At 38.4% G+C, this 15,105-nt stretch overlaps 1 protein-coding gene across 1 annotated transcript in view; it reads left to right on the top strand.

Moving 5' to 3' along the window:
- Positions 1 to 15,105, top strand: part of tafa3a (TAFA chemokine like family member 3a) — a 112,528-nt gene that overhangs the window by 92,383 nt on the left and 5,040 nt on the right. The window contains exons 3-4 of the mRNA XM_005729805.1: positions 8,078 to 8,227; positions 9,038 to 9,162. Of these exons, the coding sequence (XP_005729862.1) occupies positions 8,078 to 8,227; positions 9,038 to 9,162 (275 nt within the window). The remainder of the gene's footprint in view (positions 1 to 8,077; positions 8,228 to 9,037; positions 9,163 to 15,105) is intronic.

Here is a 15,105-nt window from a genome sequence, read left to right as displayed (position 1 = left end):
CAGTGCAGCTAACGATGAAATAACCCATTTGGAATATTTCCCCACTTAAGGTGATGCCATTGATATTCAAGACTCTGTGGCGTTTCTTGTTTGTCAGTTCTTTGATGAACTGACCTCAGGCACCTTGATGAACACTCAGTAGATTTCATTTTGCAAACAATACTAGATGTCGCATGACCTTCACTGTTTCTTTGACTGCGTGTTGATGCATTTTATGTTTACGGATTTACATTTTTTACATTACAGGAGCTGTATGCAAAGAGATGCTGGAGGTTCAGCTCAAAAACTCTCAGTAATGGTGACTACAAAAGAAACAATATATATTTTTTAAATGCTAACTATCATAAGGTATTTTTCAAATGCTTGACATATGTTCCTTCTATTTTTGTTTATATTTCTCTCATACCTAATAATACAGGATACAGAGTTGTTACATGACATTTGTCAGTTTCATGAGAGTTATGTTTTATATGTATTTTTTATTTGTTATTGAAAGTAGAGAGAAGGAGTGTGACAGGAAATAAAAGCCTAAGCTGGTATCAAAATAGAAATTTGTTACTGGCTCAAGGTGTGTTATATTGTAAGTGTCATGAGCTGGTTGTGTGGCAGGCAGAGAGAGGACCCAAAATGCAGGACTTGGCAAACAGGCTTAACTTAAGACCGAGCTTTATTTGCTGGCAACTGGCTGATTGAACAATATACTGTAACAAACAGAGCTAAGCTGGAGTAAACTAACTGAAACCACAAACCCTGAGACGCACACACACATACACACAACATGAGAAGATGACAACGACGTGACAAGGAACAGAGGAAAACTAAGGAGCTAAATACACAGGATATCCAGAGTCTGAGCAATGGGTGGAAAACACAGCTGGACAAAATCTGACCAATGAAACAAGGGAAGCAAAACTAAATTTAACGCATATAAAACGAGGGACTGTCAAAAGGAAACAAAGTGACAAGCACACTGAGACTCAGGCAAAGACACGTGAGCTTGACATTAAGACAGGGATAACAGATATAGAAACACATGATGGGCTGACATAAAAAGGGGGACAGACATAAAAGCAAGCAATAGCCAAACTAGAGCAGGACTGCTGAGGGGGATGCTGATGAGGACATACAGAGAAAAGACTGGGAAACTGGACATGAAAGGAAACTAAATTAAACAAGAACCAAGAACTTAAATAACAAAAAAAAAGAAGCTCCCTTAAAGTGAAGATCAGAATTTCAGTATTCTGCACAAATGAACAACAAACTCAAAAAACCTGGGTCAAAGCCCCAGAACCATAACAGTTTAAGTTTTAAATCTTATGATCTTTAATTAGAAAAGAAACACCAACAATCACTCAGAAACAGTCGGGAGGAAACCCATTGCAGCATGACTAAGGGATGGTTCAGCATCACTTGATCCATCCCTAACTATAAGCTTTTTCACAAAGGAAGGTTTTAAGTCGAATCTGAAAAATAGTGTCTGTCTCCTGTATCCAAACTGGGAGCTGGTTCCATAGTGGAGGGGCCTGATAGCTGAAGGCATGTCCACCTATTCTGCTTTTGAAAGCTCACAAGTAAGCCTGCAGTCTGACACGAAGTACTCGGTTAGGATAATAAGGTACAGTGGAGGTCTATATTGGGGTGATTATTCAAGACTATGTGCGAACAGAACAATTTTACATTTAATTCTGAATTTAACAGGGAGAAATATGGTGTCTCTTTCTTGTCCCAGTCAGTGCTGTCGCTGTAGCATATTGGATCAGCTGAAAGTTATTCAAGGTGCTTTTAGAGCTTTTAACAGCACTTTTGGAAATATGCTTACAAAAATTCTACAACAAATAGAAACACCCTATTCCAGGATGTCATTCATAGTATTACCTCAGTTTAAGTTTTTGAACTTGTAAGAGATGATTCGATGCATTATGTGCCTCAGTTTTGCCTCTTCAAGAAGTATTTCTCCTTTTTGCAGTCTGTGAGGTCTTCCAGACACCATTACCACGTTCCTCTTTTTCATGTATTCTCTGTCGTGCTTCTATTACTGTATGTTGTGCTTGACTGACCAGGTGATCCTGATATAGCAAGTCATGCAGCTGACAGCAGGAACAGCGTGTTGTCCTGGACGCCTCCACACCTGCATGTTAGATCAATTGTTTGATTGCTGTAGAAGCTGAAAGCAACCTGTTGCTTTCTCCTAACCCTTGCGATCAGTTCTTTGGTAAGAACAACAGGAGAGCACTAGTGATTGCCAACAAGTTTTTTTTAGTAGAGAAATGAATGTATAGCTCTGTTCCATAAGGTTCAGTTTGCAACAGCGTTTCTCAAGGGCTTTCTAAGCTATGACCTGATTTATTTTGGGTTGCAGGACAAATTGCAGTCTGCTTTTAATGTATATATGTGGCCTAAAAAGTGTATTTTTGCAGAAATCAGCAACACTCCAAATATAACTTTAATGTCAGATTGACCTTAGGACTAGTCAGTGGCCTTTTTTAAAGAATTACTATTACCTCAAATGTGTGCATGTCATCATGTATGACTTTAGGTGAGTGTGACTGAGTTCTTGAATTAAACAGATAATGTTCTTATGTTCTATTTAGCTTTTTCAGAACACAAAAAACTTGCTTGTAAAATGAAAATGTGAGAATGAAGCATGACTCATGAGGACATTTTATAAATAAAAACAGCGGCTGTGGTTCTCTTTTTCCTGCCTGCCTTTTGTCATTGTGTTGGCACTAAATAAATGAATAAAAATAAGTCAGAGATAGTGGGCAACGTGATGGGGAAAATAAGAAAATTAAAAGAAGAGTGCATCTGTCATCTCTTTCCTTTTTGCACCACGGGATTCACATTTTGCAAAGTCTCTTATTGTAAACTGAAATGGGCTCATAAAAAACGACGAGTTTACTCATGAAGAGTACTATGAACTTCATAGTACAATAAGTGTACAGTAGGTCAGTTTGAGTTTTTCAGCCTTTAAATAAATCTTTTTTGTGACTCTATTATTATATGAAAATTATTTCAATTATCATCAGTGTCTAAACTATCCACAATTTGGGATTACAAGGAAGACACTAAAGGAAATGTTCATTCTGACTGAGTTTGTCAATTGTGTTACTTACAGTCCAAATAATAGTTTTGTAAGATGACATTATTAAAGTAAAAGCTATGTCAGCTTAATACCATTAACTGATGAGATACATTCAGTCACCCGGCTTTCATCTGAAATAAACATCACTTAAAACACTGAATGATCTTTACCGTCTAAATGAGGCCACAGAGCTAGGTTTTCTCCTTGCCACCATATTTACCAATACAATATAGCGTAGCTGATGCTAACTCGCACTGACATAAGGGATTTTAGTCATCAGACTATACAATGTGTTCATAAAAATAAACAAATTCAGCTGACAAATAACCAAATAATCATCATTATCTCAAGAGTGACTATACATTGGTTTAAGTTTCATGTTTTATGACCCATTGCTAATCCTAATGATGTTGCTGGAACACAACCTAGCAAGCTAGAAAAGCTTTATATTTGTTGTACTAATAATTCACAATTATTTAAATGTCATATGTAATTGTTCAGCAATTGCAGTAAATTGTTTCCTCCATACTTTTGTGCAGGTTCTGGTTGAATTTTGGCATTAATCAATCAGGTTTCGATGAATATCATTGCAGAGGAGATTAGAGTGGTATTGACTGGCTGAAGGGTTGGGCCTTGTGCCAGCTCTCATTAGTGGTCTCTGTCCTTTCACCTCGGTTTGTCTCTCAGTTTTCCCTGCTGCTAATGTTTGTGCCTGCTGATTTAAACCGATGGTAGTCCTAAGTGCTTTAATAGAAATGTATTGATCACAGGGCTTGCGAGCCATTTATGTGGCTACATGGATATTTTCACACAGAAAAGATAACAGGCAACCTATTTTCTGCATGTATACATTGCATTTTATGTCTTTCATTCTGCTGTTTTACGGTAAAAAAACAAAACAAAATGTAATCTTCATGTGAAACATTTGTGTTTCATGTAAGCAGTCTGAATTCGGCCTTACCTTGAGACCTATGTCCTATCAGTACTTGGCTATTGCAAAAAGAGTTTAGTCCATTTAGGTCAGTCAACCTAAATTTTCACCCGAAGTCTTAAAGGTTTTAACTCCAAGTTTGTCTCTAGTTTTCCAGTTTTTGAAAAACTCTTTCTCTGGTATCATTATTTCCCAGGACTCCATGCTCACTATGTAGAAGCCATAGTAATCACACATTGTTGTTTCTTACTCAGCTGACCCCTATGGCCTGCTCTCTGACCGCTCACCCCTTCCACACTGCATGGGGTTTTTAGAACGAGCCTCACAGTCAGCGACCTTGGTCAGCAGCTCCAGTTTTAATCAGTGGTTGTCTTCAGATGGGGTGTCCAAACTAGCCGCTTTCTGTTTCCTTAACGAGTCTACAGTCCCATTCTCACTTGTAGCCTATGCTGTAGCTCTCACTTGCTTTGTTTCTTTTTACATCAGGGTGATTGCCTCTTTATGAATGTGCTTGACCAGCACCTAAGGAAATTGGATACTAATTACCATTGCATGTTTAGTAATATTAATAGCTAAGCTAGCCAGGTGTCCATCCCAATTCCCACTTAGTCATATATCAATCTGGTTTTATACATAAAATTTTATATACAAATCTGCCCCTGGACTGGTTCCTTACTATCTGTTAAAATATAAAATATGTAAAAACCAAAGTCACTTTCTCTCATAATAGTTTACAAATTTTTATGTATAGAATAAACAACAAAACGACAATATTTGCTTTGTTATGCTGCCCCACTTTACAAAATAATAAGTCAGTTATAAAAGACTGGATTCTTGTAGTTGCTCTTCAAGTTGCACTGAACCTGTTTTGACCTTGATATTTATTTTATGCAATCTGCATATTGTGTTAACTCTTGTAGACTGTGACTTTTAATAATTGCTGTGATGTCTGTTGCCCTCTTGGCCAGGTCATTCAGGGAAAGAAACAAACATTTTCTTTAATCACACTGAGACTTTTACCTAGAGAAAAATGGTAGCGTGGAGATGTATACAGAAAAAAAAACAACTATATAAATGAAGCACATCAGAGTTCAGACAGGGTTTGAATGTGATATCTAGCCTTATCTTTGAGTTGATGCAATTATATTGTTTTGATGTAAGCCGTTATTAATCCATTATATCCATTATATAAAAGGTGTAATGACTAATCAGTTAATGCTCTATTTGTTTTCCCTCACAATAAGGTAATTTACAATGACTATCTTCCCCCATTGCCCCTCTAGGGATCACCTATTGTCCGTGTGCATCTATCTCTTAACAAAGTTTGAATATTCTGACAAAGCTATTCCAACTTTTGAAATTAACTTTGACCGGGGGCGTGCTGGTGGCTTAAAGATAATCACATCAAGGGCATGCAGCCTGACCTGTTTTTGCATCAGTAAGTTTCTGCTCACTGAAAAGCACTTAATCGTCAATTGTTGTCTTGGCTTTTGTGGGAATGTGAATAGCACCTTATTGATTGGAAGCAAAATGTTTTTAATGTTGTAGATGAGATTTCAGGATTGCTAGCTAATGGGAAGGTGGAAGCTCGCTGCAATTTATTTTCAAGAAGAGGCCCAAATTGGAAAATCTTTACAGACATAATTAAGGCTTATCTGATAGTATTGTCAGAACTTTTCAGATGCTGTTTTTATTTATTTATTTTACCTATGCAGCAGTGTTTGTTAGGTACCAAAACACAAACATGCACAGCATTGAGATGGGTCTATCCAGAAAAGTAATGAATATAATGTAAAGAGCAGTATTGATGTTTCATCAAAGCTAATGACAGTAAAAACAATGTCCTTGTAACTGGTATTGCATTGTATTGCCATTATTTTGCCAAATAATTTAAAACTATGTCTTTTGTTGATGTTATATTATCAGTTAGATTAGGCTTACCCTAATCGAAGGTGTTACTTTTGTCCTCTGGTTGCAACTATGGGTGAGCTGCATTGTGTATGCCGCTCAAGGATATGGTATGTGGACCAGTGGAGCTACATGGAGTTCAAAGTCAGGCTCCTCCACCTGGGGTATGACCTGGATATAAGTAGCTATGGTGTTTTGGTGTTTCAAATAAGATTTCACTATAACAGATAATTGGTACTAGTGGGACTCTCCTTATAATAATATAGGCATGAAAGCACAAAGGGAAATGTTTTTCAGTCTTCTATGGGGCAAAACTCGTGTCCTGACAAAACATTAACAACAGTCTCTCTTGCACCTTTTCTCAGCACTATGCTTTATACTATCTTTCATACTGGATGACTACTTTCTCTTGAGCTCTGCAGAACACTTGTTTTGTTGGAAAGAACTGTACAGTGGATTTTCATATTACTAATCCATGTAATCCAAGTAATCCAGAATTGTTGCTTGTAACGCTTGAAAATCAAATATTTGTTCAATTATTAGAATATGCCATTTTGAACTTGAGTAAATCACTATTCAAACAATATAGCTGTCTCCATCTAGTTCAATGAATGTAACCACAATCATAGGGAAGACTGTTGACTTCACTGTTATCTGAATAACGATCATCAAAACACTCCACAGAGAGGGTAAGCCACAGAAGGTCATGGCTGGAGAAGCTGGCTGTGCGGCTGCTGTATTGAAGCATATTGATAAAAAGTTGAAAAGTGTGGTAGGAAAAGTTGCACAAACGACAGAAGCTGGTGTCAGACCATCAAGAGCCACTGCAAGCAGATATCCTCAGGAAAGAGGCTGCAACTGTCAGAGCTAACGTCAACCCACTCCTGAGCTAGAGACAACATTGCTTATCTGAACTAAGTTGAAAAAGAACAGTGCCAGATGCCTTTTTGGACCAATGTTCTCTTTTTAGATTAAATATTGGATTTCATTGGAAATGTTCTGTATTGTAAATCCTTCAAACTGATCATTGGAGCTATTCTAAAAATTTAGGATACTGGATTTCTCATTTACATGAGCTATAAGCCATGAACATCAAAAGTAAAGCAAAAAGGACTTGAAATGTTTTAATTTAGAGGTAACCAATAAAGAATCTATGAAATTTGAACTTTCTGAATTTTAAAAAAAAAGTTTTTTTGAGCTGTACTATACTTTAATAGCTGGGTAGTTGACGCCATATTACCAAAAGATGCCTGTGTACCTTGTTTTTATTCATTTTGTTAGCTTTTGGGCATCTTTAAATTTCTTTGCTCTCTTGCAAAACTGATAAAACTTACATATCTGTACAGTAATATGAGAGTACCACCCGTAACTGGTTAGTTTAGTGTACCACAAATGCTGGAAATGTGCTGCACTATTTACTATGTTCATCCATCACCATAACAATGGGCACTTTAATTTATTTTAGCCAAGCCCACTGCTGACTGTAATTAGTCAAAATTGGATATTTAAAATGATTCCCATCAACTGCACTGGAGTCTTCTGTATGATTAATTTCCCTAAATGATACAAGAAAGGTAAGGACAATTAGATAATCTGTATTAGAAAGTAACCTTTGCAAAGAATTACATTTTTAGTGCAACCACATGGGAATGGGGCAGAATATCAAAAACAAGTTTGGACGTTCAGAGAGGGAATAGAGGTTCAGTGGTTGAAAGTTTTGGTTCCATGCAAGACGGCCCTGAGTTTGTACCCTTCTGCTTGCAGTTATTTTCTATGCGAGCTCCAGCTTCTCCCACAATCACAACATGCGCTCCTCCTCTTGTGAGCTTGACCAAAGTACTGGCTAAATAGATCTCCTAACGCAATGCTCCTTTAAACGATTTAATGTGATTTTCAGTGGATCCAAAAAATATACGTCCAGATGAACAGAATCAGCTTTTGGAGATTTACTTACCTGGATGATTGAGAATGCATCAAGACATACCACGCATTATAAGAAAAAGAAAACACTCTTATATTAAAAAATACAAACACTCTATACAAACTACCCATTTAGAGTCTTGGTATTTGTAGCTTTGTTGTTGTGGTGAGAGATATTTCAGTTTGAAAAAGGCCGTCTCATATATTCTAACCACTGTGTATATTTGTGTTTCCAGTTCATGTGAAAGCAGGAACCTGTGAGGTAATTGCTGCACATCGATGCTGCAACAAGAACAAGATCGAAGAGCGATCCCAGACTGTCAAATGCTCCTGCTTCCCTGGACAGGTGGCAGGAACAACAAGAGCAGCTCCATCTTGTGTAGACGGTATGCCAAGCTTCTCATTACAGTTTTGGTGATGATTTGAGACCAAATTCTGATTAGGGTAGAAATGTGGCACGGTGTAAACCTGTCACACCTGTCACTGTGCCTCTGGTGCTTATTTCACTGATCGTTTGGCACAAGGAGTTTCTCGTGAAGCAAAAAATACAATGTTGAGATTGCTGTTGTATAACCCAAAGGCTTCATAATCTTCAAATCAATTCACTTATCAGTTCATTCGCTCAGCTGTTTGTCTGCTTTATATCAGACATGTTCAGTGGAATAGACAGAAGGCCAGGTCATTTAAAATTATGTCAAAAGTGGCCTCAGTTACAGGTGAATCGATCCCTATCTCCTCTTTTCACTGTAATATCTCTGACAAGGCTTCCATATTTTGACAGTTCTCCCTTCACTTTAGAAATGTCAGGGAAAGCTGTTTCTGCCCTATAGGCCTCCTTGAAGCAACAAAAAATCTTGACGCATAAGCTTGCTGCACGCTTTTGTTCTCCTCCTACATACAAACATTCATCCTCCACACACCTTAACACACCTGCTCACTACTCTCACTGGCTTGACATTGACCCATGCCCTGTAATTCAGGCCCGAAAACACTCTGGAGCAGGACTGACAGGTCTCCACCACCAGCTAGAGATCAAAGTGCTCTCGTTAATCACTGTGCTGTGTATAGAAGTCAAAGGCACTTGCTGTTACTTCAGTCAGAGCAGAAGAACGCTACATATTTAAACAGCATGGTGCTAATTGTTTACTCTGCTGTTTTTCTCTTTTCCTTTATTTCCACTTTTATTTTACTCCCAGCATCCATAGTTGCACAGAAGTGGTGGTGCCAGATGCATCCCTGCATGGATGGAGAAGAGTGTAAAGTGCTGCCTGATCTCAAAGGATGGAGCTGCAGTACAGGAAACAAAGTTAAGACAACTAAGGTGTGTTGAGTTCTGTGTTTGAAAGTAAAAAGTGGGTTTGCGCCTTCATTCATTAAATTGCTAAAATCAACACAATGACACAGTGATAACAAAGTCACAGCCTAGAATAAAAGCTGTAAGAAAATGTGACCCTAAAATAACGGGGAGGTGCGAGGTGAAAGAAAAGGAAGAAAACCTAAGAAAGCGCTGAAAGTTTTTTTTTTCATTAACTTCAGATGAATGAGATCAGAGTAGGCAGAGTAGAAGGCAGCAGGAGAGGAAGATGTGACTCACAGGGGAGAATCAGTGAAGTGTATCTTGAAGCGATCAGCTTCTGCACTGGAAGGGGGTGAGTTAAGTTCAGCAATCTATTTACTTTTAGACCTATTTTGTTGTCTAACTACAGTCAGTTTATTGTATTTTACTTAAGCTACTAATTTGGTTGCAGCATTTAGATGAGGTATTCGGCAATGCAGCAGGCTCTGGGGCAGACCAGGATGTAAAGGGAAGCTGCTGCTGAAATGTACTCTTCCATGCAATACAATTAAAGCCAAAGAATTCTGGCCTCAACCCTCAGTTTATTTTGGCACAACTGAACTCAAAAGCAATTTTATCCACAAAATACCAAGGAATGTGTAAAATGAAGATTGGTATAGCTAGCCAGAAAACAAATCTAGTTTTGTTATATTAGCAAAATAGTAGCAATAGAACTTAACGTACAATAGGCTAAAGTAGGTAGTTTGGACAATTTCTGACTGTGTTCAATCATCCAAATTCTAGATTATGTTAGAAAAATTCGGTTGGTTTATGTGAACAAACTGCCTGGCTTGAGCTGCAGGAGGCAGGACACGGGATGATCGCTCAAGTGTTGTTAAATACACCAGACAATTACATCCTCTTTTCCCACCTTGGCACAATCATTGAAACTTTGTAGGGAGCTGACAGGCTAAATGCGTTTACCGTATTTACTGTTGACTTATCATATGTAAGAGAATATGCACAAAGGGAATTGTCAGGAAAGAGATGGCTGTTTGGAGACACATCACTTTTATTAGTATTTTGAAAAACAAGTTATGGGTACATATTTGCATAACTTTTTAGGTATATGTACAAGTAGCGGTAATTACAAGTATGAAACATGTACTGTGCTTCATAAATGAGTAACAAATGTAGTACATAACAATAACCTACAGCACACCAGAAAAATAGATTCGGACTACCTTTTAGGCTCAGGTGCAGTGACATGGCTTTAACAAGAAGAAAAGTCAGTCATTCACCACCATCTTCCTGCGCACTAAAACCACCAAAGTCGTCTTCTCCAGTGTCGGAAACGAACAGGCTCCGGATGGCTACATCATCCACTCTCCGCTTCTCTCCTTCGTTGTCACTTTCAAAACCAAAGAAATCCTCGTTGTCAGTGTCAGAGTCAAACACCCTCAGAAGGGCCGTGGCGGTGTCCTCCTCTCCATCATGCAGCAGTCCAGCCCTTCGAAATCCGTTGGTGATCGTGGATGTTTTCACACTTTTCCACGCTGTCAGAATCCACTGGTGGAGTTGGGCATAACTTGCTTTTCGCAAGTTTATCGCCGCTCATCATCCACGCCTCCCGCTGAACGCGTAGCGCTACTTTGAAGTTTGTTTTTCGCACTACTTCGTACGGCACTACGTTGCCTGGCGGACGGACATGTGACCAACATACCACTCTTGAACCCCGATCAGGCAACGTAGTGCCGTACAACAGCGGAACAAACAAAACAAATCGTCTTACGATACCACAAAAATCATGGACAATCCATAGAAAAGCAGCACCTGACTAAAAGCCGCAGGGTTCAAAGCTTGTGCAAAAAGTAGCGGCTTATAGCCCGACAATTACGGTAATATATGATCCAACTGCGTCAGCCATGGAGTGAAAGGTGCCAGTTTAAAACTGTTTTGGACTGAAAAGCTCAATCAGGCTTTCTGGAAAACGCTTGGTTCCAAGTAAAGAAGGCAATAAAAATGCATGGTATTGTACACTGACTGGATATTTTATAAGGTACACGTTGCTGGTATCAGTCTGGATCCTCTATTGCCTTTGTGGCATAGATTTAACAAGGTGCTGGAAACATTCCTCAGAGATTTTGGTCTATATCAGCATAACAGCATCATACGGTTGCTGCATATTTGTCAGCTGCACATTGCTGACTGAGATCAAGATTGTGGAAGCCATTTGAGTGCAGTTACTTTCCAGAAACCAGTTAGAGATGATTTGAGGTTTGTGACAGGTATATTAATCCTCTTGGAAGCAGCCATCCAATGATGGGTACTAACATGTGAATTTTTCAGCAGAAAATGATAAAGAAGAAGAATTATTAAATATCAGATGTCCAATTTAAGTGATTCTGTGTGAATTGTAGCCTAGCTGACAGGAGTAACATTAATGTGGTCTTCTGCTGCTAATGGAGGCCACATACTTCAAGGTTCAATGCTGTTGTACATTCAGAGATTTGTTCTACTACTAGTTTTTGCACCATTCACTCTAAATTCCAGTGATGGTCGTACAGGAAAATCTCAGTAGATCACCAGTTTCTGAATTACTCAGGACAGCCTGTCTCACACCAAAAACCATGTCACATTCAAAGTCATTTAAATGAACTTTCTTTGTACTTTTGATGCTTGGTTTGAGTCAAAAGTGGGAAGAAAGGTCCCACTTTTCTTCCCATCAAGATGTCAGCAGGTCATCTTCACCATGTCTACATGTGATTGACTGAATAGTTATTTGTGTTAAGAAGGAGTTGAACAGGTGTACCTAATAAAGTTTTCCATTAGTGTATACATATGCAGAACACATTATAGTAGATGTGAAATGAAGAAATGAAGAATATCACACATTCATATACTGATGATAGGTATGTTATTGGACCGATATAGAGATATGCTCCCTGAGCTACATCATAACAATGCATATAAATAGAGATACTGCCAAACCTTCACCATGTTCTTAAACAACTTTGGAGATGACCTGAGATAAATATAGCATATGCTGTATATTTTATTATGGCTTTAGTTTATTTTATATTTAGCTCCTGTTAAGCAACATTCAAAAGGAATGCTTATTTAATCAGAGCCAATTGTTGTAACATTAGTCACAACTGGTTTCTTTAAACTTTTTCTGTCAGAATGTAATTTTTGGGGGATTTAAGAGATAATCTGACATATCTAAATAGCACTTGTGATGAATTACAATTATTAAATCATGAAATGAGCTCAGGGTTTTAATCACAAGTTGACAGTTGAGCTTGTTTTAAGACAGCCAGCCTGCAAAATATTTAGTGTCAAAATGATTACTGGATATTCATTTTGTGCTTCATTAATATATGCAATAAGACATTTGTCTTTTTTCTGCATGCATAATTTCACACTCAAAGCAATTAAATCATTACAGGCTGAAAGTCAGATATAATCTTTTATATGACTAGAATAAATATAGAAATACAATTATCATGAGAGTCTGCACTGTCAGTTGGTAGTTGACTACTTTGTAAGCAAAAAACAATTATCGTATTTGTAACAGACAATGTGATTGTACACCACTGAGGTCACTGATACAAGATGGAAACTGCAGCCTCTGATGAACGAAATGTTTCGCATGACTGATCAGATTCGTATACCATGTTGCCATCTCATCCTCAAGGTTTCTGCATTAGGGTTAAGTGAGAGGAGGCTTGAATCACAGCCTGCCTTCGAATAGGCTTGCATTTGACTTCCAAAGTGCAAGAGAGAAGCAAAACAAAGGCAAGCAATGGCAGGAGAAAGACAAACAAGCAACGAACAAATATTCCCCCAGGAAGCAAAATTGTCGAGTGGGATATGCTGAAGGAGCCAGGAGGGCTCAAGCTGGAGCACTTCTGGAGATTAATAGAGGTTATCTGGAAGTGTGTTTTGGGTTTGAGGGTGTGGTGGACCTGAAGTGGATGGTAGGTGAGGAGGGGGGACACAGTAGGCCCTTAGCCATCCATCACGGTCCACTGTTTGACTCACCAAACGCCTGTAGTTGAGCTGCCTCTTCCATTATTCATGCCTACAGGAGGCTGGGATGAAGCAGAGCTTTTTATTTTAGCCGGGTTAATAATTCATGCCCTCTCACACAGCCATGGGAAAGCAGAAACAGAGGCACAGACGAGCAGGGGTCCAGGTGGCTAGTAGAACCCGTCAGAACCTCGACTCTTTTTTGATTAGGGAGTCAGCGGGGGTCGCTCCATGCTCATGGCCTTGCTACCTCCCACAGAGAGCAAGCCAGGGACGGCTTATGTTTGCTAGAGGGCTCTGTACCTGAGTATCTCAACAGTTAACATCATTCCAAGGAATGAAGGGAGGGTTTCCTGAGGACTGAGCTCAGGTTCTTAAGTGTGGCATTGGTGCAGTAAATGTTTCTGTGAAGTCTATTACTCTCTGAATAGAAATCCCAACAAATGAAACTGGAGCATATCCAAAAATAGTATTTCAATGATACAAAATGTAAGCCTTTTAAGTCTTGGTTACAACTTAGGTTGAAAGACATAAACCTTGGTGAAAATTATATTTTACACTCCATTTTTTAGATAATACGTGATTTGGGTAAAGTGTAAAAAGTCCAATAACAGTCATAATTACATTAATTTAAGTAAGTCCGTGTACAGAATGGGAAAGGTCAGAGGTAGCCTGGTTTTACAGCACACTGCATATTGGTTTCTTTGAACTTAGGACTTGCAAGTTTACAGTTTGTTTTGGCTTCACAGCCTTTATTGGTGTCTTTACAAAACCAGTGGGCAGAAATGCTTTAGAGAACAAAAGGTAACCCCACTGTTGTTTACAATACTGCTTTAAGACTGAGCTCAGTTTACACTCTTCAGTCTGTAAGTTATATTTCATATTTGGAACATTAAGGGTCCAGAACAGACTTTGCAGTACATGCCTCCTACAGTACTTATTGCCCAGCAGTGTTGCTTCGATTAAAAAGAAGTGTCAATTCAGTTATGATGAAGTCACATCAGTAAAGTAGATGTCTTAACACCTCCCTAGGCCCCTTTTCAGACAGCTCCAGTTGTTACCTCTTTCTCAGCATGTCCAGCAGCAGCTAGCGTTATGGTCCTGCTCGTAATGTCAGGAATTATAACCTCGGCTGTTCCTGCTTTTCACTTCTCATCAATCAGAAGACAAAACAAAAAGAGAGGCTTTCCACTTGACAGGTGCCGCTTGTAGAGAATGTGTTGAAGTGTGTTGATTGATAGCTGTCCAAGAGAGTTTTTTTTTCCTGTAAAAAAAAAAGAAAAAGAAAAAAAAAGTGAAAATATCTCTTGTTCTCTCTAACATAACTGTGTAAAGTGTATGCATTTTAGCTACAATGTATCAGATAAATTATAGGTGCAGTTCAGCTGAGAGAACAAATAACCCTAGCTGGAATCTAATGTTTTCCGAGACAATATCCACATGAGAAAATAAGTTTTACTGGCCAAAATATAACGGAAAATGCGTATTGTTAAAACAACAAGAAAGAAATAAGCATGAGAAATTCCTTTAAATAGATGGTTTATACTCCAACACAAAGGTAAATTCATTGAAAGGTAATGGAAAAGCAGAACAGTGCTGATGCTGGTTATTCACACTATATCTGGTCTCAAAACAAACCTGTTAGTCCAAAGCTGCCAGTCCAGTAATGACAAGCGACCTTATTGGAATTTCTTTCCACCGTCCAGGCCTGAAATAAACTCTCATCATTACACATCTGCCAACGGGGAACCCTATACCATCTTCTAATTGATTAAAATGACTAAAAAAAAAAAATATCAATGAACACAATGGTAGTTTTTTCTTGAAACTGAATCCCAACTATATTGCCAGTCGAAAGCATGAGAATAAAACTGTTTTTTAGAGTTAAAAGGCAGGGAAATGCTCAGCAAATGTTTAATCAATAGACAGCTCAGAAAGATGAGCTAAATACGTTTA

The sequence above is a fragment of the Pundamilia nyererei genome, unplaced genomic scaffold, assembly GCF_000239375.1.
Source record: "Pundamilia nyererei isolate P.nyererei 1_Seehausen unplaced genomic scaffold, PunNye1.0 scaffold00034, whole genome shotgun sequence".
Lineage (NCBI taxonomy): Eukaryota > Metazoa > Chordata > Actinopteri > Cichliformes > Cichlidae > Pundamilia > Pundamilia nyererei.
Note: the sequence above shows the minus strand (reverse complement) of the source record. Positions and strands in the feature narration are given on the sequence as shown.